The sequence below is a fragment of the Vulpes vulpes genome, chromosome 2 (assembly GCF_048418805.1).
Source record: "Vulpes vulpes isolate BD-2025 chromosome 2, VulVul3, whole genome shotgun sequence".
Classification (NCBI taxonomy): Eukaryota; Metazoa; Chordata; class Mammalia; order Carnivora; family Canidae; genus Vulpes; species Vulpes vulpes.
In genome coordinates, this window is record NC_132781.1 from 11736396 (window position 1) to 11757660 (window position 21265).

General features: G+C 50.1%; 1 protein-coding gene across 4 annotated transcripts in view; it reads left to right on the forward strand.

Annotated features, from left to right (window-relative positions):
• The first annotated feature begins 509 nt into the window (after positions 1-509).
• RGS9 (regulator of G protein signaling 9) overlaps positions 510-21265 on the forward strand; it is a 70464-nt gene continuing 49708 nt past the window's right edge. For 2 of the 4 annotated variants that reach the window (XM_025999635.2, XM_025999637.2), the window contains exons 1-6: positions 510-702; positions 10942-11038; positions 15125-15175; positions 16854-16960; positions 17164-17215; positions 17466-17524. In XM_025999635.2, the coding sequence (XP_025855420.1) occupies positions 646-702; positions 10942-11038; positions 15125-15175; positions 16854-16960; positions 17164-17215; positions 17466-17524 (423 nt within the window). In that variant the 5' untranslated portion in view covers positions 510-645. Of the gene's footprint in view, positions 703-10941; positions 11039-15124; positions 15176-16853; positions 16961-17163; positions 17216-17465; positions 17525-18769; positions 18847-21265 lie in introns of all 4 variants that reach the window. The other 2 variants (XM_025999633.2, XM_025999634.2) reach the window with 2 other exon arrangements.

Below are 21265 nucleotides of genomic sequence, written 5' to 3' on the forward strand. Positions count from 1 at the left end.
GATGCAGCAACCCGGGTGCTGGATATGACATTCCAATTTTTAAATTTTTTTACCTTCCAGGTAAGGAAATTAAGGCTTAGAATTTACGAAACTTGCCCAAGGTTGCCCAGCCGGCTGGTGGCAGAGCTGGGATGGTTAAGACCGCGTTTTCCACCGCGCTCATCAGTGAGGCTGCTTTGTCTCACCTCTGCCCCAGGTGACAAGCCCGCTGTCTGCGACCGAGCCTCCCCGGCGGCGCCCGGGACCGCGGGGCTCACCTGCGGCTCCGCGGCGGGGGATGGGGGGGGCCCGGGGCGTCGGACCCCGCCCCCTGGAGGCAGGTGGGCGCGGCGCAGCGCAGCGCATGCTAATGAGCCCGCGGCGCGGCGCGCTGATTGGCTGGCGGGGCCCCGCGGCTTTCCCGGGGCGGGGCGGGGCGGGGGCCGAGGCCGGGTGGAGGGGCGCCCCCCGCCCCCCGCCCCCCGCCTCCCGCCTCCCGCCGCCGCCGCCGCCACCGCCCCCGCGCCCGCCCCCGCCCCGCGCTCGGGGCCGCCCTCCTCCCCCGGGGACGCCGCGGCGCGTGCGGGGCTGGCGGCCGCCTTCGCCGGGGGCTTCCCCTGCTGCCGGCCGCGGGCGTCCTGGCTCTGACTCGGCGCGGGGTCCGGGATGACGATCCGACACCAAGGCCAGCAGTACAGGCCGAGGATGGCATTTCTGCAGAAGGTGAGCGCGGTCGGGGGGCCTGGGCCCGGGGCGCGGGGCGCGGGGCGCGGGGTGCGGGGTGCGCGGGGCCCCGACTCCGGGAAGTGTGCGCGGAGATGCTGGGGAGGCGCGGGGCGCGGGGCCGGGAGTGGAGGGCACCCCTGGGGGCCGGGAGTGCTGCTCGCTGACATTAAATGACTTATGTGCTCCGTGAGTGCGTGTGTGCACGCTCGCGTGCGTTGTAGAGGCTGATGGTTAGATGTCCACGGCACCTGTTTGTAGCGGAGACTGAAGCCAGGGGCGATGGTCCGCTGGCCGCTGCAAGACAACCTGTTACTCTGGAGAGGAGGGCGCCAGAAGGCGGCTCGGCCGAGGCTGTGTCAGGTGTGAGAGAGGATCCTGGCATTACCATAAGGCTCCCAGATGTCGAATTAACATTTTTGCCATTTTTCTAACCCCCAAGAGTGTGTGTGTGTGTGTGTGTGTGTGTGTGGTGTGTACCCAGAGACCGCACGAAGATGGTGTGATTTGTAGGATAAAGGGACACCTTGCTCTCAGCGCCCCTAGATGCCTCGTTCAGGTGTGTGTATTGGTGGATCTCGGGTCTGTCTGTGCGGGCAGCAGAACTCAGAGCCTTTCCCTTCCATTGCAAAGGCTTTCTCAGAGCAAGTGGCCCCGCACAGGGTATCCACCCCGGGGGGTGCTTGGGATGTGGCATGTACCTCGTGGGGTGATGCTTTGGGTTCGAACTGGACTTTTGAGATGACTGGTGTCGGGGGGGATGGACAAAGGTTAGGTCCCAGATCTCTTGCTCACTCTTCATTCCATCTACAGCCATATTTCACAGTGCAGCGGACGCCTTTTGAGGCTTATCTTGTTGAGTAGAATTAGCTGAATGCTTTGTGACAGTTAAGAGCCCTGCCTTGAGCCCTTGGAGCTTGGCAAACTGGTGTAGTTGGTGACTGTCCTGATTTGGCCAGGGCTTTCGATGCTAAAACCTGCACAGTCCCAGTCACCCCCCGGATGGATACCCTGTGGACCCAGTGGGTCACACACGGTCTACCTGCTTCAAGAAGCTTGTGAAGTATTCCAGGTAGTAGAGGTGTGAGGATTGTCCATAAAGCAGAGAGGTGGAGTGTTGTCTCACTCAGAACCCTCTGAGCCTGTATTGCAGACCCCAGTTCCTAAAAGCAGGAGAAACCATCTGCGTCTGATATCTGAGAGCCATAAATCATCTTCCAGGATCTTTCCAGCACTGCCTTCTTCTCCCAGACAGCAGGGCAGCCCTGGCTTGTGGAGAGGCTCAGAGAGCAATTGTCTGGAGACATTCTGTGTTCTAAATCTCACACTCTTTTCCATCGTGACTGTTATCTGGGAGATTTTCGTCTCTACCTGGTCTTCTGACTGGTGTCGTGGTTTCCAGCCTCCCTCCACTACCCACCCCACCCCCAGCCTGCCTACCTCTACAATATGCTTCATAAACACATTGATTTTCTTTCCTAAACGAATGCCGATCTCCTCAACCTAAACCCTTCCACTGGCTTCTCATGTTCGCAGGATAAAGTGTAACCTGCTCAGCTCAGCCACCCGGGATCCTGCTTCCACTCATCTGTCCATCTCTTTACCTTCCACAGGCCTTCTATGCCTGCTCTCCAGGAAAATAAAACAAAGCAGCCACAGTACGTGGAATCTGGCCTCGACAGCCTCCCTGCCTGTCTAGGAACCCTGTGCCCTTTCATACCCAGGCTCCTCTTCTGGAACACTCCTTTCCCCCCTTCTCACCTGCCAACTTCCCACTCCTCCTCTGGGAAGGCTGGTTCTCCCCAGCCCCTGGAGCAGAGCCACGTCCTTCTCTGCCCCACAGACCCTGCCCACACATCCAGGATGGCTTTTTCCCTTTGCCTTGTAGGGAGGGACCTGCCTGTTGTGTATTCTGGGGCCCCCAGTCAGGTCACAGAGCTCCTTAGAGCTGTACTCAGGAGCCCTGCTCTGGGTGGGGGTGGGGGGGAGGTCCTTGACAATGAGCCAGCTGAACTAGATGTCCAACTTTCTGGAGAAGGACCCAGACCAAAGGAATGTGGACATGGGTGCCAGGTCATTTACCGCTCAAGGAATAGTCATTGAAATATTCAGCGAGTATTTATAAAGTGTGCTGTGTCCTCGTAGCGGGGACGTATGTGCATTATCCCATCTGGTCCACAAGACAAACATTGTCATCACCATTTACAGAAGAGGAAATTAAAGGTCAGAGAGGTGACTTGCCCCAGCCATATAGCCACTAAGTGATGGAACCAGGAAAAATACAGAACTGCTCGTCATCTGTTGCCAAATGTGATACTATGCTATGGGCTTGGGGTGGAGTGGAGGCTGTGGGAAAGCCTGATTTAAGTGCATAGGGGATGTGTTGCCGAGAACCCAAGGATAAATGGGGTTTCTAGGCAGAGAAAGAGAAGGATGTTCTAGGCAGAGGGAATGGCATGTACTGTGTGAGAGTGTGTGTGTGTGACACACGATGGGCCACTCCCTATGGCTGTAGCATGCGTGGGCTCCTGTCCTAGTGCTGGCCTGTCCCCTCTGTGATTTCCAGATCACCATCCCAGCCAGTGCCGGTTGCTGCTGCTCTTGGGACACACCATGGCATTGACTCTCTTGGTGCCATGTGGAGAAGAAGCCTTTGGTTAGATGCCATGCTTTCTGGTGTGGCGCCTTTGCTTGGGAAGGGAGTGCGGAAACAGAAATATTAGGAGGTATGGGCAGAGTATGGTATCTTTTTGTTTGTGTCATTTCATTCAACATGCGTACATAATCGTGCACTGATGTGCTAGGTGCTGTGCCAGATGCCAGAGACACTGTAGGGATTAAGACACAGCCCCTTCCTCCCAGTAAGACAGATGCATAAATAAGGAGAGACGTGTTACCAAGGTCATGGTAGACCTTGTGAGAGGAGATATATATATACACACACACAAAGATATGCATATACGTATCACACAAAGTGGGGGATGGTCAGTTCTGCCTGGCGTGGGGGGGATCAGGACAGGTGTCATGAGGGAGTTGTAACTGAGTTGAGGTATGAGAAAATGAGTTTTCTTTGCCAGGAGGACGGGAAGATGAGTGACTGTTCAGGGAGATACAAAATGCAGATGTGTGAAACAGCACTCTGGTGTGAGAGAGACGTCAGGGCCTGGCGTGGCAAGAGTTGATGGATGTTAGGAGCCCAGAACTGGGGGCTTTGGACGTCATGCTGAGGAGTTGGATGCTTTCTGCATTCGGGGAGAAGCTGTTTGATGTTTTAAAATGAGTCAGTTTACGTGCTCGAAGGATGATTGTGATTCGAGGGTCCGGGTGCTCCTCTATGCTGGCTGCACCTAATGGTATGTTGATATCAAGTCCCCATCCTTAGGGTTTCTGATTTGCTTACCAGGTAATCGAATAATTAAGCGCAATGGAACCCAACCATTGGAGTTTTTTTTAAAAAAAGCTTCCAGGCGATTTGACTGTACAGCTGAAGTGAGAGGTCCTGGGACTGTTTGGCAACATTTGGAGACATTTGGGGTTGTCACATCTGGAGACGAGGGTGCTACTGGCATCCAGTGGGTAAAGGTAGGGGGGCTGCTCGCCATCCCTCAATGCCCGGGACAGCTGGCACTACAACGAAGAATGGCCTGGACCCCAAATGTCAGTAGTGCTGTGGTTGGGGACCCTGAGCTGGGGGTCACACAGGAGGCTGGAGATGTGCCTGTCGAAAGGCAGAAGCCAGACAGGCAGAGCCTGACGGTCCAGAAGGGAGCTTCGATGGTCCCACGAGGCAGGATTTAGTGGGCAGGTAAGACTCATCTCAGGAAAAAAGCAGAGTCCCTGGAAGTTGGCTGCTATTGTCTGGGGCTATCTAGAATGCTTCCCAGGCCTCGACCAAGATGGGAAGAGGAGGATTTGGGGGACGACCACTGAGTACTGATGAGGGTATGGGGCTCAGGAGGGTGCATGCAACGGCGGGGTGAGGTGGCAGGGGGGCAGCTGGCCTGTGTGTGGCCAGGCTTGTTAGCAGGAGCACCTTCTCTCTGTTAGCAAAACAACCCTGTGGTTCTGGGTCACTCCGCCTATCTTTGTGTAGAGAGAAGGACTGGTTATTATCATCCCCCTGGGAGCCTTCTCCAGCTGGAAGGAAAATTCTAGCCCAGAGATCTTGCACAGTGAGTGACAGCTCCTTAATGTGAGGAGCAGCGTGGGCGTGCAGGGTGGGCTGTCGGGGCCATCAGAGCCATCGTGTCTGCTCCTCTGTGATATTGGGGTTCCCTGGCACGCCTGCAGTCACGTCGCAGCACGTTGGCTTCTGAGAGAGGAGATGTGGGGCCGGCACCCTCCTCCTGCCACTGTCCCCCAACATGGGGTTATGGGTGGCCTGGTTGTGCGGCATTTATCCGTGCCGGGGAATGAGAGTTGGCTGAGTCTGGTTGGGAGTGGGCTTGACATTTGCGGGTGGGGAAGGCCGGCCTCTTCCTCATCTCCCGGGGACACCCACGGGACACCAGGGGGAGGTGTGACAGTTGGCAGCTATTTGGAGTAGAAAGGCCAGGGCTTCTTGCCGGCTCTCTGGAGAACTTGGAAATGGTTGGGATTCTCTCCTCTCTGCAATGGGCAAAGGGGTTTTTCTCTTGGGCTGGATGAATAGAACACAGAGTCTACTCTTTTTTTTGGGCCACCATGACAAAGTATGGGGGGGCCCTGTGGCTTAAACAACAGGAATTTCTTTCCTCACAGCTCTGGAGGCTGGAAACCCAACACCAGATGTGGGCAAGGTTGGTTTCCTCTGAGGCCTCTCTCCTTGGCTCGCAGGCAGCCGCCTTCTCCCCGTGTCCTCACCTGACCTTCCCTCCGTGTGCGTCTGCGTCCTAATCTCCTCTTCTCATAAGCACACAGCCCTATTGGATTAGGATCCACCTGATGACCTCATTTTACCTTAATTACCACTCACATTCTGAGGTACTGGGGATTATGGGCTCAACATGTAAGTTTTGAGGGACACAGTTCAGCCCATACCAGTGAGAGGCTCTCACTGTTTCCTTGGGTGACTGGGGAGACCCCTCAGAGGACTTTATGTGAGGAAAGTTCTAAGGAAACTTGAGTGGAATTGCACTGGGCTGAACGCCCTCAAAATGTCCTCAAGGTTCATGTAACGCTCCCTCCTCCCACCGGCCCTTTTTTTTCTGTGAAGGGTGACACACCTGCTGCAAAGAAATGTGACTCCCCTCATTGTGTTTTTAAAATAACTCTCATTATTCCTCCCCTGAAGATTATTTTCAAACTCTTTATAACTAGATTTTTTTTTTTTAATGTGACAAGAAAGAATCCAATCCACTGACTTTCTATCCGAGGAACTCAGATTTCCAACTCATAAGGCAATTTCTATTTCTTCAATATCTGGGCCCCCTGTTTCTATGAAACATTGCTGTTTCATCCAAAAAGTTTTTGAATAAATATGGGATTTCATCTGGCAGCTAATGTGGGAATGGAGGAGGCCTGAGTTCTTGTGTCAGAAAATCGGGCACTTCCTGGAGTGGCCTATAAATCCGAGGCTCGTGGTTAGTTGAGAACTGCAGAAGGAGTGACCCCCATAAACTGTAGCTCCTCGGGGCCCCATGTCCAGGGAAGTGCTGGCCTTGCCCCTTTGTTCCCTCGCTGCGGCAGGCTCTCCGCTGACCCTGTGGCCAAGATTGTGTCAGGCCCTGGCACTGCAGAAGGCCGAGGATGGCAGCTCTGAATGGACCCGAAATGGATAGTTTCTGTTCCAGAACAATCTGTGAGCCGGGAAAGTGGGCAGATGCACAAGCACTCATTCTTGCTCCCCAGCATGACCGTTCCCCTCCACTGCAGCTGGGTCAATCTCTCTATCATTCTTTTTAACATTGTGTTTTATTATGGTAAGAACACTTATTGTGCGAATCTACCCCCTAAATTCTGAAGTGTACAAACCATATTGCACAGCAGATCTCTAGAGCTTATTCACCTTGGTTAGCTGAAATGTGATGCTTGTTGGTTGGCAACTCCCCGTTTCCCTTCCCGCAGCCCCTGGCACCACCATCCTACTCTTTGATTCTATGAATTTAGGTGCCCCACGTAAGTGGGATCATGCAGTCCTTCTGTGACTGCCTTATGGCACTTGGCAAAATGTTCTCTGGGTTCATCCTTATTGTTGCACACTTATTGTCACAGAGTTTCCTTCTTTTTAAAAGACTGACTCGTGTTCCATTGTATGCCTGTGCCACATTTTCCTTATTCATTTGTTGACGGACATTTAGGCCGTTGGCATGCCTTGGCGTTCATGAGCCCTGCTGCCGTCAATACGGCAGTGCTCGTATCTCTCTGAGATCCTGATTTCAAGTCTTTGCCATATACACCCAGAAGTGGGATTGCTGGTAATCCTGTTTTTGATTTTTGGAGGAACCTTCATACTGTTTCCCAAGCAGCTGCACCATCTTGCGTTGCCACCGACAATGCCCGAGGGTGCCAAGATCAATCTCTTCACTTTTCTGCCTAGAGGACCCCGGGTCCTTCTCAGGCCATCCCTCCCTTGGATGGGAGCCCCTTCCTCACCCCCGAGGGAGATCCTGTTCACCCTCCATGCACATTTTTTGGAGATCTTCTCAGCCATCCTTCTCATCTCTTGGCTTCTATTCCAGTTGGCACCTTCCCGGTGATTCGGTGCCTAATTCAGCCTGCACTTGCTATCTGCTGAATAGTCTGTGCATAGCACCATACTAAGAGCTTTAAACACTTCATGTTGGTTAATCTTTAAGACATCCCTCTGATGATAGAGGTACTATTGTCATCTCTCTTTACAGAGAAATGAGTCTTAGTGAAATTTCAGCGATTTACCTAGCTTATACTTTGAGTAGGGATTTGAACTAGGCTTTTTCTGCACCCAGATCTCCAGCATTTATCTTAGTTAACTTTTTATTTTCATATAAATGTCCTCCCAGCCCTCTATGGACCTCTTTTACCTTGTTGTATCACCCCCCATAGTGCTGCACACTTAATAAAGCTCAATAAATACCTGTATTTGAACGGCGAGGAGAATAGAGTTTTTGTTCCCAGGCATCTAAAGAGGGAGAAGTGCTTGCTCATGACCTGGTGGGGGGGTGTGTGAGGGGGAGGAGGAGAGGCAGAGGGTGAGGGAGAAGCAGACTCCTTGCTGAGCAGGGAGCCCAATGGATGTGGGGCTCGATCCTAGGACCCCAGGATCATGACCCGAGCAGAAAGCAGAGTGGCAACCGACTGAGCCACCCGGGAGCCTTGATAAAGTATTCATCTTTATGCTCATGTATCTTTATGAGTATAAAACATATCTGTCCCTATAAGGTATTTTTCCACAATTAATGGGATTCTAAGAGATTACAAAAGTGTGTCAATTACTTGGGCACAGACTATTGGTGTCCCGTTTTATGGTAGAGAAAGGACATGTAGAGAGGTTAAGTGAAATCCCACAGTTAGTAGAAAAAGGAAACCCCACAGAGCTGTGAGAACCGTGGGTTTCTTTTCTTTGTACCACAGCCCCTGTGCAAAGTCTAAAAGGACTGGTAATTGTAAAGGGCTGTGGAGTGGGAGAGTCTTATTTCATTTAAAAGCAGGAGAATAATGATGATATAACTGAGTTAGTTACATTGAGGGGAAGCAGGTGAGTCAGTGACCTGTTTAGGTTTGGGTGTAGGCTAGACTGTGGACAGGTTGGGTTTGGGGTATGGCCCTCCGGGTGGATACATCTAGCTGTGTGCAGGAGAGGGTTTCTGGATAGAGAAGGACAGGGATCGTTCCTACTTGCCCATTGGCAATCTGTGCTTCTGCTCCTGCTGTCCCCGGAGCCTGGAATGCCCTGGTCCCCACCCCCCCATTCTGGTGCCTGATTCCTATTCATCTTTTGAAGATTTGCTGCTGGAGTCCCCACTCCTGACCCCCTCCTGGCACTGTAGTGTTCTTCACGATACCATGATCTCACCTTTGTCATTGTACTTCCCATGTTGGTCCATCATCACATCCTCACACCAGACAGTGAGCTCCTTGGGCTTGGGGACCGCATTGCCTTATCTATGGTTTTCCAGAGTCAATTATGACTGGCTGGTTGTTGAATGACTGGCTGACCATCGCAAGCACCCAGCAGGCTGGGGGAATGTGTGGTTTCTTCATGGGTGAGGGGTTTCCTGGGGGAGTGTGAAGCTTGAAACCTCTGATACATGAGGTCCTGTCGATGTCCATTGTAAACACTGACAGGAGATACATCTGGGTTTATCTTTTTTTTTTTTTTTTAACTGTGCCAACCCTTTCTTTCTTTCTTTCTTTCTTTCTTTCTTTCTTTCTTTCTTTCTTTCTTTCTTGATTTATTTATTCATGAGAGACATACAGAGAGAGGTAGAGACATAGGCAGAGAGAGAAACAGGCTCCTTGCAGGGAACCTGATGCAGGACTCAATCATGCCCTGACCTGAAGGCAGATGCTCAACCACTAAGCAGTTTGTTTTGGCATCCCCCCATCCGGTTTGTTTTAAAATATCCTTCCATTGATTTCACTTCCATTTAATTTTCTCAGGTGGAAAACAATTTTTTTTTCTTAATAAAATTAAAAAAAATACAGAGTATCAGGGCCATCCTCGTGGATGTCCTCCTGGAGTTCACTCTTCTTGGACAGGTCACCGATTCTCTTTGCTTCACCCCTCCCTCTGATACTCATGACTAATCCATAGCTCTGACCCCTGTCTCTTTCCCTTGGGACATTCGGTTTCCTGTCACCTGCCTGACCCGGTGGTGGCTCTCTCAGTCGGCATTCCAAAAGCAGAAGCTTTTGCTTTCAGAAAGTGCTCCTTCCTTTGCACTTCCTACATTTTCTATTTTGGTGACTGGCGGCTCTGATCACAGGAGTGCCACCCTCACTGAACAAGTCAATCACTTGCAAGTACAGTTCACTCGAGTTAACTAGAGCTCCAAGAGCAGTGCCCTCCTATCTCTCCTGCCCTGGCCTTCGTGTATATATTAATTCATGCATCAGCTGCTTAGTGAGTACAACCTACGTGTCCAGCAGTGTGCCAGCACGCACAATAACAGCATCGGATAACAGCAGACAGGACACCTGCTCTTAAAGAGCTTACTTTCTAGGGACAAGGGAGACGCACAGTAAGCAAGGTAATCAGTAGGTAGAGAATTTCCTATGTTAGAAGGTGGGTGCTATGGAGAAAGCGAGTAGGGGAACAGGAATACCACGGGTGGAGTTCCAGGTTGTAGCGTTAAGTACGACGGTCAGGGTGTTAGCAGAAGAAGGTGGTGAGTGAGTTAGCTACGTAGGGAAGAATGGTCCAGGCATAGGGAATAGCCAGAGCAATAGCCCCGGGGGAGGAGGCTGGGTATGTGCTTGGCATGGTCAGGGAACAGCAAGGTGGCCAGGGTGGCTTGGATCCGAGGGAGCCGGGGTGGGGGGCAGTGGTAGGAGAAGAGTCAGGGAGGAAGAAGTCCCAACCATGCAGACCAGTAGGGGAGCTTTCCCATTGCCTCTGAGTGGAAATGGCCATTGCAAGGTTCCGAGCAGAGGAGTGACACGTTCTAAAATAATTGAAAGACTCTCTTTGGCTGCTCTCTTGAGAAGGGGCAGAGGTGGTGGGGGTGGTTGGGGGGGGCACTATTTCTTGCTGGGACCATTGCAGTAGCTTCGCATGGATCTCCCCGCTTTTCTGCACCTTCTTCAAACATCAAACTTCTTCATACTTCAGCATTCTTCTCTCTGTCTTGGGCCACATTTCCTGAGCATGGGCTGAATTATGCTACTGCCCAGCAGTCGCCGCTGGAGCAAAATTCACGCTGTGGGAATGGCATTCAAGGCCCATGGTGATCTGGCCCCTACCTGTTGTTCCTGTTTCGTCTGCCCCTGGTGTCTGCGCCGCTCTCTCCCTGGACATTGGCTCCTGTGTCTTCTCACTTTCTGTCCAGCAAAATCCTCATTGGCTGAGTCTCACTTCCCCCTCTGGGCCTGTGAGTAGCTCTACATTGGAGCACACGTCTCTGAGCTCCCCATGACCAGTGAGGGTGTTTGTGTCTGGGAGGCACATGCTGAATCTGGTTGTGTTGTGCTTCCTCAGTGTCCATCTAGGTTGCAAGCTCCTGGTGGTAAGCTCCCTGTATTCATCTTTGCACCTTTTGCTCCCTCCATGCTGCAGAAAGGGGCCTTGCTTGGCTTTTGAAACAGTTCTGGTCAGCCAGTGGTTTTGGTTCTGTTTTGCAGATTGAAGCTTTAGTGAAGGATATGCAGAACCCGGAGACGGGGGTCAGAATGCAGAACCAGAAGGTTCTGGTCACCAGTGTCCCTCACGCCATGACAGGTAATGTATCTTGGGACATAGTCTTGGCCTGGAACCGTCCACATGCAGAGGTTGCCAGTCTATAGCTGGAGGTCCAAGTTTAGCCTATGGCATGCATCTGTATAGCAAGTGTTATTGGAACACATCCACACCCTTATTTTTAAAAAGATTTTATTTATTTTGAGAGAGAGAGAGAGTGCACAAGTGTGCATGCATGTGCAGAGGGGAGAGGCAGAGGGAGAAGGAAAAGCAGACTACCTGCTGAGCAGGGATCCCAATGGGGGTCTCCATCCCAGGACCCTGGGATCATGACCTGAGCTGAAGGCAGACGCTTTACCCACTGAGCCACCCAGGTGCCCCCCACATCCCTGTTTATGTATTATCTTTGGCTGTTTTTGTACTACAATGACAGAGTCAGGTAGTTGTGCAGAGACTGAATTGTGGCCCACAGAACTGGAAAAATTTATAGCCTTTTATAGGGTAAGTTTACTGATTTCTGGACCACAGCCTCCTTCTGGGGAAGTGGTCAAAAGGAAAAGGAGAAAAGAAATCAGGAGGTCACTTTGTGAAGCCATCCCTCCCAGGAGGTCATTTAAAAAGCTTTTACAGTCACTTTCTGTTTGCCCTGTTTTAATGAAATCAGGTGGCGTTAAAAAAAAAAAAAAAGTACATCTGGCAGAAAAAAAATTGGTCTCTGCTCTACCCTTTTCTTATTCCTATTGACACCTTAAGCTACCCCATGTTGATGGCACCAGGGTCTCTTTTCTCTGGATGTGGGATAAAGGAACATCATTTGAGGATGTCCGCAGAAGGGATATGAATCGCAGAATAAGAATGAATTTTGATTAATATGTTGTATGTGTTTTATGATTCTGGTTTTTCAGTGGAGAGTATGTTTCCTAATGAGACAGTTGTCCTCAGAACCAGATTTTCAAAGCACCAGCCTGGGACTCGCCACTCTGCACCACTCCTTGTGACCCTGCACTCTCTCCCCCACCATGACCTATTTTTCACTCAGGGTGCCCTGGTCTTGGCAGAGGCAAGCTGGCTAACAGTGTCCCATTTCCTTCTGTCTGCTTGGAAGGAGCGCCCATGCCAGCAAAGTGTTGCTCAGGGTTCCTGGAGTGCAAGCAACAGAAAATCAACCCAGCTGGTTGGAACAAAAGAGCCATTGATGGAATGGGACAGAGTAGCTCACAGAAGGAAAAGGAACTCTGATGAGCCACACTTGGGAAAGGCTAGGAACCAGAGTAGCACATGGCATCCAAAGAGCAGGGATTGATGGGCAGACTTCTCAAGGTTGCTCTGCTTTCCCCCAGCGTTTAAGATGTCCCTGGGGCAGTTCTTCCTGAAGGCATCCCTGCCCCTGCCCCCACTCCGCTCCTGGTTGTCATTCATTCTGGCCTGAATTCTCTGCTGGATTGGGAAGCCCTTCAAGGGGAACTATCTCGTCTTGCTCATCTGGGTAACTCCAGGGCTTAGCATAGCTGTTGGTCAGGGTGGAGGTTTAACAGAAATTTATTTAATGCATGAGTCAGTGCTCCTCGAGCACTGTGCAATGAGTCCTGGACGTTGAGTCAGGTGCCCTGGGGTTGAATCCTACAGGTACCTTTTTAAAGCTGTGTAGCCCTTGTCTTAATCATCTCACTTTATTTATTATTTTTAAAATATTTTATTTATTTATTTGAGAGAAAGCGCACGCACACTCCCACACACACAAGCAGGGGAGCAGCAGAGTGAGAGGGAAAAGCAGACTCCTCACTGAGCAGGGAGCCCAATGTGGGGCTCACATGGTCCCAGGACCCTGGGATCATGACCTGAGTTGAAGGCAGATGCTTCACAGACTGAGCCACGCAGGCACCCCTTAATCTTCTCATTTTAAAAGCAGGAATAGCAATCCCTGTCTAAGAGAATGATTGCGGGAATTAAGTGAGGTAGTCCTGGGCACACGGTCGGCCAGCATGGATGCTTGATGTGTGGTGATAGCTAGCAGTTTCCCACACTGTGTCACTTAAGACCCACGATGAAGTTTGGGGTAGATGTGACCATCTGCATTTTGCAGCTGGGGCCATGGACGAGCAGAGGGGTTCAGCAACCTGTCCCTGTCACTAAACTTGCACATGGCTGAGCTTGGATCTGACCCCAGCAATGTGACTCAGGTGTCCATCCCCTTATCCATGGTCAGCGCACATAAGCTACTTTCTTTCCTTGCACACGGGGCACCCTTGGCTCCTGGGTCTGGGCGAGGTGGCCCACCCTGCTGTGTTTCGTGTGGCTGAATTTCGGCTGCCACTGGAACAGGACTCAGGGAGAAGCCTTGGGTCCTGCGTCAGCATTAATGCACACAAATTGGGTAATCAGCATCTAACTCCTCGGATGGCAGGTGACCCAGACCTCTGGGGATGAAGGTGGCTGACGTGGGAGCCTGCTGCGCTCTTAGCATACACCATGTGGTGCAGATGCTGGTGGCCCTGTAATCTTATTTAGTCTATTTTAGGAAGCAGTCAAGTGGATGAGAAAACCCTTGGCTCCTTGGTGGAGAGCGCTAATCAGTCTGCTGTCTGCCTGAGTCTCTCTCTCTCTCAGTCTGCATACCTCTGAGTGGCATTCAAGGGGACCCGGGGTGGAAAGTCTAAAACATCCAGTCCTAGGAGTTTAAGGAGGATCTTAGATGGAGAATTTTGCTTTAGAAAAGCCAACCAGGGGTGAATAAAACAAAGAGCAGCAGAGGAGATCCCACTGAAAGGAATAATGGTGGGCATGTGGGCATAGACAGAGACAATTTGTGCCTCAGAGCACAGAGAGGAAAGTAAGAATCGCATGTTGTCCACCCTTAGCTGTGGGCAGGTAATTAAGCCTGGAGAGTGAGTGGGTCTTATAAGGGCCTTCTCTGGAGGGGCCCAGAAGACATGCCCCTTCACGACCACTGAGGAGAGAAGTATCATTTGGAATAGTCTAGCCACAAGGACATTGGTAATGGTGTCTCAGACCCGGATCCTCCTTCTCAATATGTTCTGTGGGTCAGTCTCCGTGCAGGCAGGGGCCCAATGTGACCTTTGTAAAGCAGGCTGAAGTTGCTGGAAAATATGGCCATTGGTATTTGCAAGATGGCATCTGAATTGGGGTGGTTGGTTCCAGGGCATCTTGTCCTTCTTTGGAAATGCTAGTGGGCTCCTCCTACAAGGAACCTGTTCTGCTTATGGGGCTGCAGGGCCCAGGGTGAGGAGGAAGCACACGGTTTCCTTGGGGTCCTATAACAGTTTTAGATTATTGGTGGAACTTGGCTTGCTTTGGCCCTTAGATAAAGCTGAATCCTTGGGGGGCAGGTGGGAGGGGTGCTTGTGTCCTGATTTCTCCTGATCTCATCCCTGTCTGCCTCTCCTGCTTCCCCCCTGCCCCCACCAGTCCTCACTCTGCATTGTTCCCAGGCCAGCCCCTAAGACTTGCAGACTCCCAAGTGGAGTCCACATCCCATTGTCCAAAGTTATAAGCCAACCCATAGTGTTACCAAATATGTCCCATCCTCCTGCTTTGACCAAAATACCTTCACAGTGACCTGACAGGTCAGGTCTGAATTTAGAATGTTCTGACTCCTCAGAGTTCTGCCTGGGAACTTGGGAGCGTAGGAGAACCATCCCCTCACTCTTAGCTCATTCCCACTTTTCCTCCCATCTCTTGCTCTGACTTACCCTTGTGTGACCAGACTCCATCTGGAGCCCCGCAGACAGCATGCCTTGGGTCTGTTTTTTTTCAGTGTTAAGACTTAGGCTATTTACTTTTTATCTGTTGAATGACAGTCAATGCACCAATTGTTGTAAGGTAAGAAAAGAAGTACTACAAGAGAGGTGAAGATTGAGGGTGTGTGTGGGAGGTTAAACTAGCAGTCTGGCTGAAGTCAGTTCTTGGATGACCCTGAATCATGGCTGCAGGGTTTGGAGTGAACATAGTAGGGAGCAGTGGAGAGGAGTCCCTGAAAGTTGTAAGCAGAAGAGGGATGAGAACGCAGCTGAGCCCCGCAGAGACTCAGGCAACAGCGTGGAGGAGGGTGTAGAGGTCAGGGGATGTGCTCGAAAGCTCTGACGATGGCCAAATACTTCTGGTTTGCAGGAAGTGATGTTCTACAGTGGATCTCCCAGCGGCTTTGGATCTCCAATCTGGGTGAGAGCTCCTCAGGCACTCGGTCAACAAGGATGGCCATGTGTGCAGCGCCGCCAATGAATCTTTGGAGGGTAGAGACGAAATGGAGGCTTAACCTTTGTCTCTGAGAAATGGACATTGGAGAGACAAGGCGTTCATGTGCAAAACAACCAGATCAAAAGTGAAGGCATGATAATGGGGGTGGAGGGATTGTTGTTTCATACAACAATATTGAGAGCACGTAAATAATGGATAATTGGGGAAGAATCAGCCAAGACAGAATTCTTGGAGGGGGTGATGCACACATATAACTGATTTCAAAAGAAGGTATGCTTGGGAATTGTGGAGGGGAGCCCCAAGAGTCTGTCTTCCCAGAGGGGACACTAGCCAGAGCAGTGGTGTACAGATGGAATGAATGAGACAGGGAGTGGGAAGGAGGGGAAATTGGGAGACATGACTTCAGCTGGGTGTGCAGGGCAGGGGAGGAGTAGGACTATAGCTGGCATGTTTGCAAATTCCAAGTTGTTTTTTTTTTTAAGATTTATTTATATATTTGAGAGAGAGAAAGAGCGTGCACTCACATGTGCATGGGTTAGGGAAGGGCAGACTGAGAGGGAGAGTCCTAAGCAGAGTCTGCACTGAGCCAGATGTGGGGCTCGATCCCAGGACCCCAAGATCCTGACCTGAGCCGAAGTTACAAGTCAGCTGCTTAATCAACTGGGGCCACCCAGGCGCCCCTGCAAATTCCAAGTTTTATCTGGGAGACAAGTCATAGGAAGCCATGGGGGATTTTTGAACATGGCAGTATGTATGATAATCATATGTAAGCGAGGATGTCTGCAGCAATTTGAGGGGTGGATTGGAACAGAGAGACTCTAAGGAACAGACTTCCCACTAGAAAAAAGACTTGGTACAACAAGGCATAAAAAAATGAGACTTGTCAATGACAGAGGGAGTGAGACATGATGTAAGAAGGAGGGTTGGGGAGAAAGTCTTCTCAGCTTTGAAGGCTGAGATATGGGATGGGATGTGGGTTGGGTCCTTGGGCCGGAGGACTGGAGGTGGAATTCTTTCTCAGTGATCTATGAAAAAGACACCTGCTTCATTGGGGCTTCTGAGAAAGAACCAGGAAGGTTTTCCTTTAACTGACACAAATCCAGAAATAAGACTGTGTTTTCAAGCACACTGGAGGTGGGTGGGAATTAAAGGGAGGTGTAGAGGAGTTGGGGGCAATAGGGGTGGGGTCTGGGCCTGGGATGCAAGGAGAATTGAGCTTGGGATAGAAGCTGGCAATAAACATGGCTTCCTCTTTCCTTTCTTCTTTGAGTGAGGAACTTTCTGTTGATCAGAGACATTCTTTCCCTGCGCCTGGGGACTTCTCTAGACCCAAAGGGCCCAAAGAAGCTTCTCCATATACCTACAGTGGACCACCTGTGACACTCATTAACATTTGGGTTCACTGGCTCCCCCTAGACTTATGAGTTGTCATTCTGGGGATTGGGCTGAGGAATCTTCTTCTTACCATGCCTCCTCAGCTGATATTTGCCTATGGCCAAGTTCAGGAACCACTGTCCTTACTCCTTGGATGAAGTGCCATTAGGATGGAAGCACCTCTCCTGGAGTTTGGAGAACTGTGTGGGGGTTGGGCAGTGTGCTTCCGCCTTCTGTGTCTGCTCTTAACTTCCATGTGTCTTCTCAGAGGCACAGAACTTGGGGAACTTTATTGTCAAGTATGGCTACATTTATCCCCTGCAAGATCCCAGGAATCTCGTTCTCAAGCCTGACAACAGCCTCTACCGATTTCAGGTGGGTTTTGGTCTTGACCTTGGTGTTATATGGGATTAATCTTACCTGAGAAGGTAATTGTGTGGTTTCATATCATCACAGATCAGAACTTTAGAAAGAGTGGGAGGGGGCTAAGGTAGTTTCATCTCAAGCCACAGGACTGGGGGCTCAGGGCGACAGTCACAGCCTAGTGTTTAAGCATGGTTTCCTGGTTTCTTTTGTAGACACCATATTTCTGGCCCACCCAGCAGTGGCCTGCTGAAGATACAGACTATGGTAAAACTGTACCTCCCCATGCCTTTGGTAGTGCTTAATACGCTACTTATTTACTCACTGCATTTTGGTGACATTTGTCTTGCTGTCATCATGACCTTTATGTCAGTTCACATCTGTATTGGGAGTGTTCCCAGGGAAGGGAGCAGGGGTCTGCTGAGACTTCTCCCCACCAAGCCAACCACAGCAGCCTCATGCAGATGCAGTTTTAAAATATGATGATGATGGAAAATGTCATTGCTTTCTTTTTCAGCCATCTATCTGGCCAAGCGAAATATAAAAAAGAAAGGGATTTTAGAAGAATATGAAAAGGTACAGAGATGCTTTCAAGTATAAGCTATTATAGTTGGAATAAAGTCTTGAGTTGTTTTTTCCTCTTCCCCCTTTGTGATATCACATATACCCTCATTGTCCATCCATCCATCCATCCATCCATCCATCCATCCATCCACCCTTGATCCATCTGTCCACTCACTGTCTGTCCATCCATCATCCATCCATTATCTATCCATCCACCATCCACCCATCCACCATCCACTATCCATCTACTATCTATCCACCATCCATCCACCAACTCTCCATCTATCCACCATCCATCCATCAGTCCTCCATTCATCCATCCAGTATCCATCAACCCACCATCCATCCATCTACCATCCATCCACCCACCATCCATCCATCCACCTACCATCCATCTAGCTACCATTCATCCACCATCTACCCATCCATTTTCCATCCACTGTTCATCATCCATTCACTCACTATCCATCTATCCACCATCTATTCACCATCAATCCATCCATCCATCCATCCTCCATTCACCCATCCAGGATCCATCTACCCACCATCCATCCATCCATCTGTTTGGAAGCAGCTTGCTGAAGTAAATTCTTCCCCATGTCAAGCTTCAGTTTCTCCTGCTATAATAGAAACCCTTGCCTCAGTGTCTACTGGACACACAATAGCTACTACCTTCCTTTTGCTGTCCTAAAACAATGAGACAATTAATATGCATGATAATGGATAGTATGTGATGAACAGATTTGAACTTGAGTGTGTGATGAGAAAACAATAGTGTAGCTTTTGTTTTAGGCCAGACGAGTTAGATTTCTCAAAGAACATGCCCTCGCCCTCAAAAGGCTAGGTTTCTGGGCAGACAGCAACAATCTTGCTGTGTTTTTGTTCTTTACAAACATGTTTTTAGAAGTGCCAACATCATGCCAATCTTAGGACTTGTCTGTGCATTTGTGATGCTCTGTCATTGAATATTGAGTTTCTGCTTTTTTCTCCCACTGTATTCTCCCTTTCCTAGTAAGATTTGGGATATATTTATTTAAAAAAATTCAAGCCAGGGTCTGGCTTCTGTTGGCAAGGCTTTCTGAGAATTTGGTGCTACCTTTTGAATGAATGCCTTTGCAAAGCCAGGATGGGAGATCATTTGGCTTGGGTGAGGCTGTAGCAGGGCCAGGGGCATGCCATCATTGACTTAAAGCTTTCTGCCCTCTGCACACAGCGTATGTCATGGGGCTCAGTGTTCTTTTTGTTTCCCATTTCTAGGAAAATTACAATTTCTTGAACAAAAAAATTAACTACAAATGGGATTTTGTCATTATGCAGGCCAAAGAGCAATACAGGTAAGTGAAAGGTCACGTTTGTCCACTAGTCATCCTTCCTTCCTACCTTCTTTCTTTGTTTCCTTTTGTTAACATAAATCTTTACTGGGCACTTCTGTGTTAAACATTAGGCTAGGCATGGGGAACGTGGAGGCACAATCTGGGGTCAGGTGGATGAGCAAACAGGCTGCAATGCTACACTGAGATGGGGGCCTCACACTGGGGTTTCCAGAAGGAGCGGGGGAAACCACATCAAAGCAGATGGAAGTCTTCAGAATCTGGAGTCAGGGGAATGGCCACTTGAGGCAGCTCTAGCTGGAGCAGAGAGCCTAGAGCCTGGAACTGACAGATGTGAGACCTGAGATGTCAGCAGGAGCAGCTTGTGGGAGGGTTTTGTGCTAAGGGCCACGGGAAGCCATAAAGAGATTTTAAGTGGATTCGCACGGTAGAACCACCCACTGCTGCTCTCATTTGCCTGCTGTCCACTTCAGAACTGGAGCCGGAAGTCCTTATGAGGGCTTTGCCTTGTCTAGGAGAGCCAGACGTAAATGTTGGAGAGAGTGAATCAGGCAGGATGAGATCAGAGGTCAGGCTGTTACAACAAATAGCCCCCAGGTCCCAGGAGCACAAAACCATAGTGCTTGTGTTACATGCCCACTGTGGGTTAGCTGGGGCCCTGACATGCTTTGTGCCCCCTCCAGGACCCATGCTGAAGGAGCAGCACCATCCAGGCTTTGCCTGTTGCTGGAGCAGAGGGAGACAGAGCCTGTGTGGGTCACAAGTGATGCATGTCACTTCTGCTCATAATTCCTTAACCAAAGCAGCTCCTATCATTGTGCCCAACCTCAAAGGAGTTTGGATGGGGAGGTACAGTCCTATCGTGTGCCTGTAATACAGAGGAGTCAGGAATATCTGGGGACCAGTGCCAGATATTACCAAACTGGATAAGTCAAGCTGGCCTAGCCTCACTCACTCTGGCAAGTCCATTTTCTGGAAAGGTCTACCTTTGCTGGTGCATAGTCGAGCTGGACAGTGGGCTCTCATCAGGCAGTCTTAGGATTGGAGTAGTGGGAGATTAGTTAGGTCTCTCTAGAGAAACAATAGGATATATATGTATGTATGTATATCAAGAGTTGTACGCTAAGGCATTGGCTCACACAATTACAGGGGCTGAGAAGTCGCAAGACCTACGGTTGGTAGGCTGGGGACCCAAAGAGCTGGTGGCATAAGTTTGTCTGAAGGCTGGCAGCCTGGAGGTCCAGGAGCTGATGTTTTAGTTGAGTCCCAAGGCAGGAACAGACTGCTGTGTCAGCCCAAGGCCATCAGGTGGGAAGAATTCCCTGTCATTTGAGGGAGGATCAACCTCCCCCTTTCATTCCATTCAGGCCTTCAACTTAACATACTCTCATTTGAAAACACCCTCAGGGATACATCCAGAATAATATTTGACCAAATATCTGGGTGTCCCGTGACCTAGTAGTTGACACATAAAATTAGCCATCACAAAAGGTGAGCGCTATTATGCAGGTGTGCCAGTTTGGGAAACACAAAAATTCCAATGGCAGATGGCTTTATTGCCTGGAAGGGAAAATATCTGTTTTGAGGCTTTAGATTCAGGTAGAGGAGCATTGCTGAGAGACCTGGTGTGGGCCTTTCACCACTGACATGTTTCTGCCTGGGTATGTCTGAGACAGAGCACTGCAGGGAGTGCTCTAACTTCCCATCACTTGTATTTGTTCCTAAGGCTTCTTTTGGTGAGGTCTGTGTACTGTCTCCTTTGCTGTTGGTGAGAAGGAAGTGCTCACAGTAATTCTGGTCATCCTTCACATCCACAAATAGCGAAACTGAGGCTTAGAAAGTTTAAACAGTCCTCGGCAAAGTCACTCTGTGAGGTAATGGTCGAACCTGGGCTAGTATTACTTTGAGTTTCTGCTGGATTCCACACTGGGCTGCAACCCCCTTATTCTTCCCCAGCTCTCTGCTCTAAGTAGGATAGCCCAGGGATCCTGAGTCCTGCAGACCTTGACATATGCCTTTCAGGATACTCTAGCTCCCTGGTAGCTTGGGACTATTCTCAATGGCTCCCACAGGCCCCACCAGTTGGGCCTTGGCCTCAGCCTAGATAAAGCTCTGTCCTTCCCATGTCACAGGACGTCCCCTCCTCCATCACTTCTAGATGCCTTGGGATGAGCAATTCATAAAAGGCTCTGTCCTTCTGAGATACTGGCTTTTCCCCACTAATTCCATTGCTTGACTCAGAGGCTGCCTCCGATTCCAGATTTCGTGTCTTCAGTGGCTAATTTTGTGTGTCAACTTGTCTAGGCCATGGTACCTAGATAGCTGGGCCACCACCAGTCTAAGATGACACTGTGAAAGTATTTTTTTTTTTTTTTTGAGATTTTAAAAATTTGTGAGCAATCTTTATACCACTGTAGGGCTC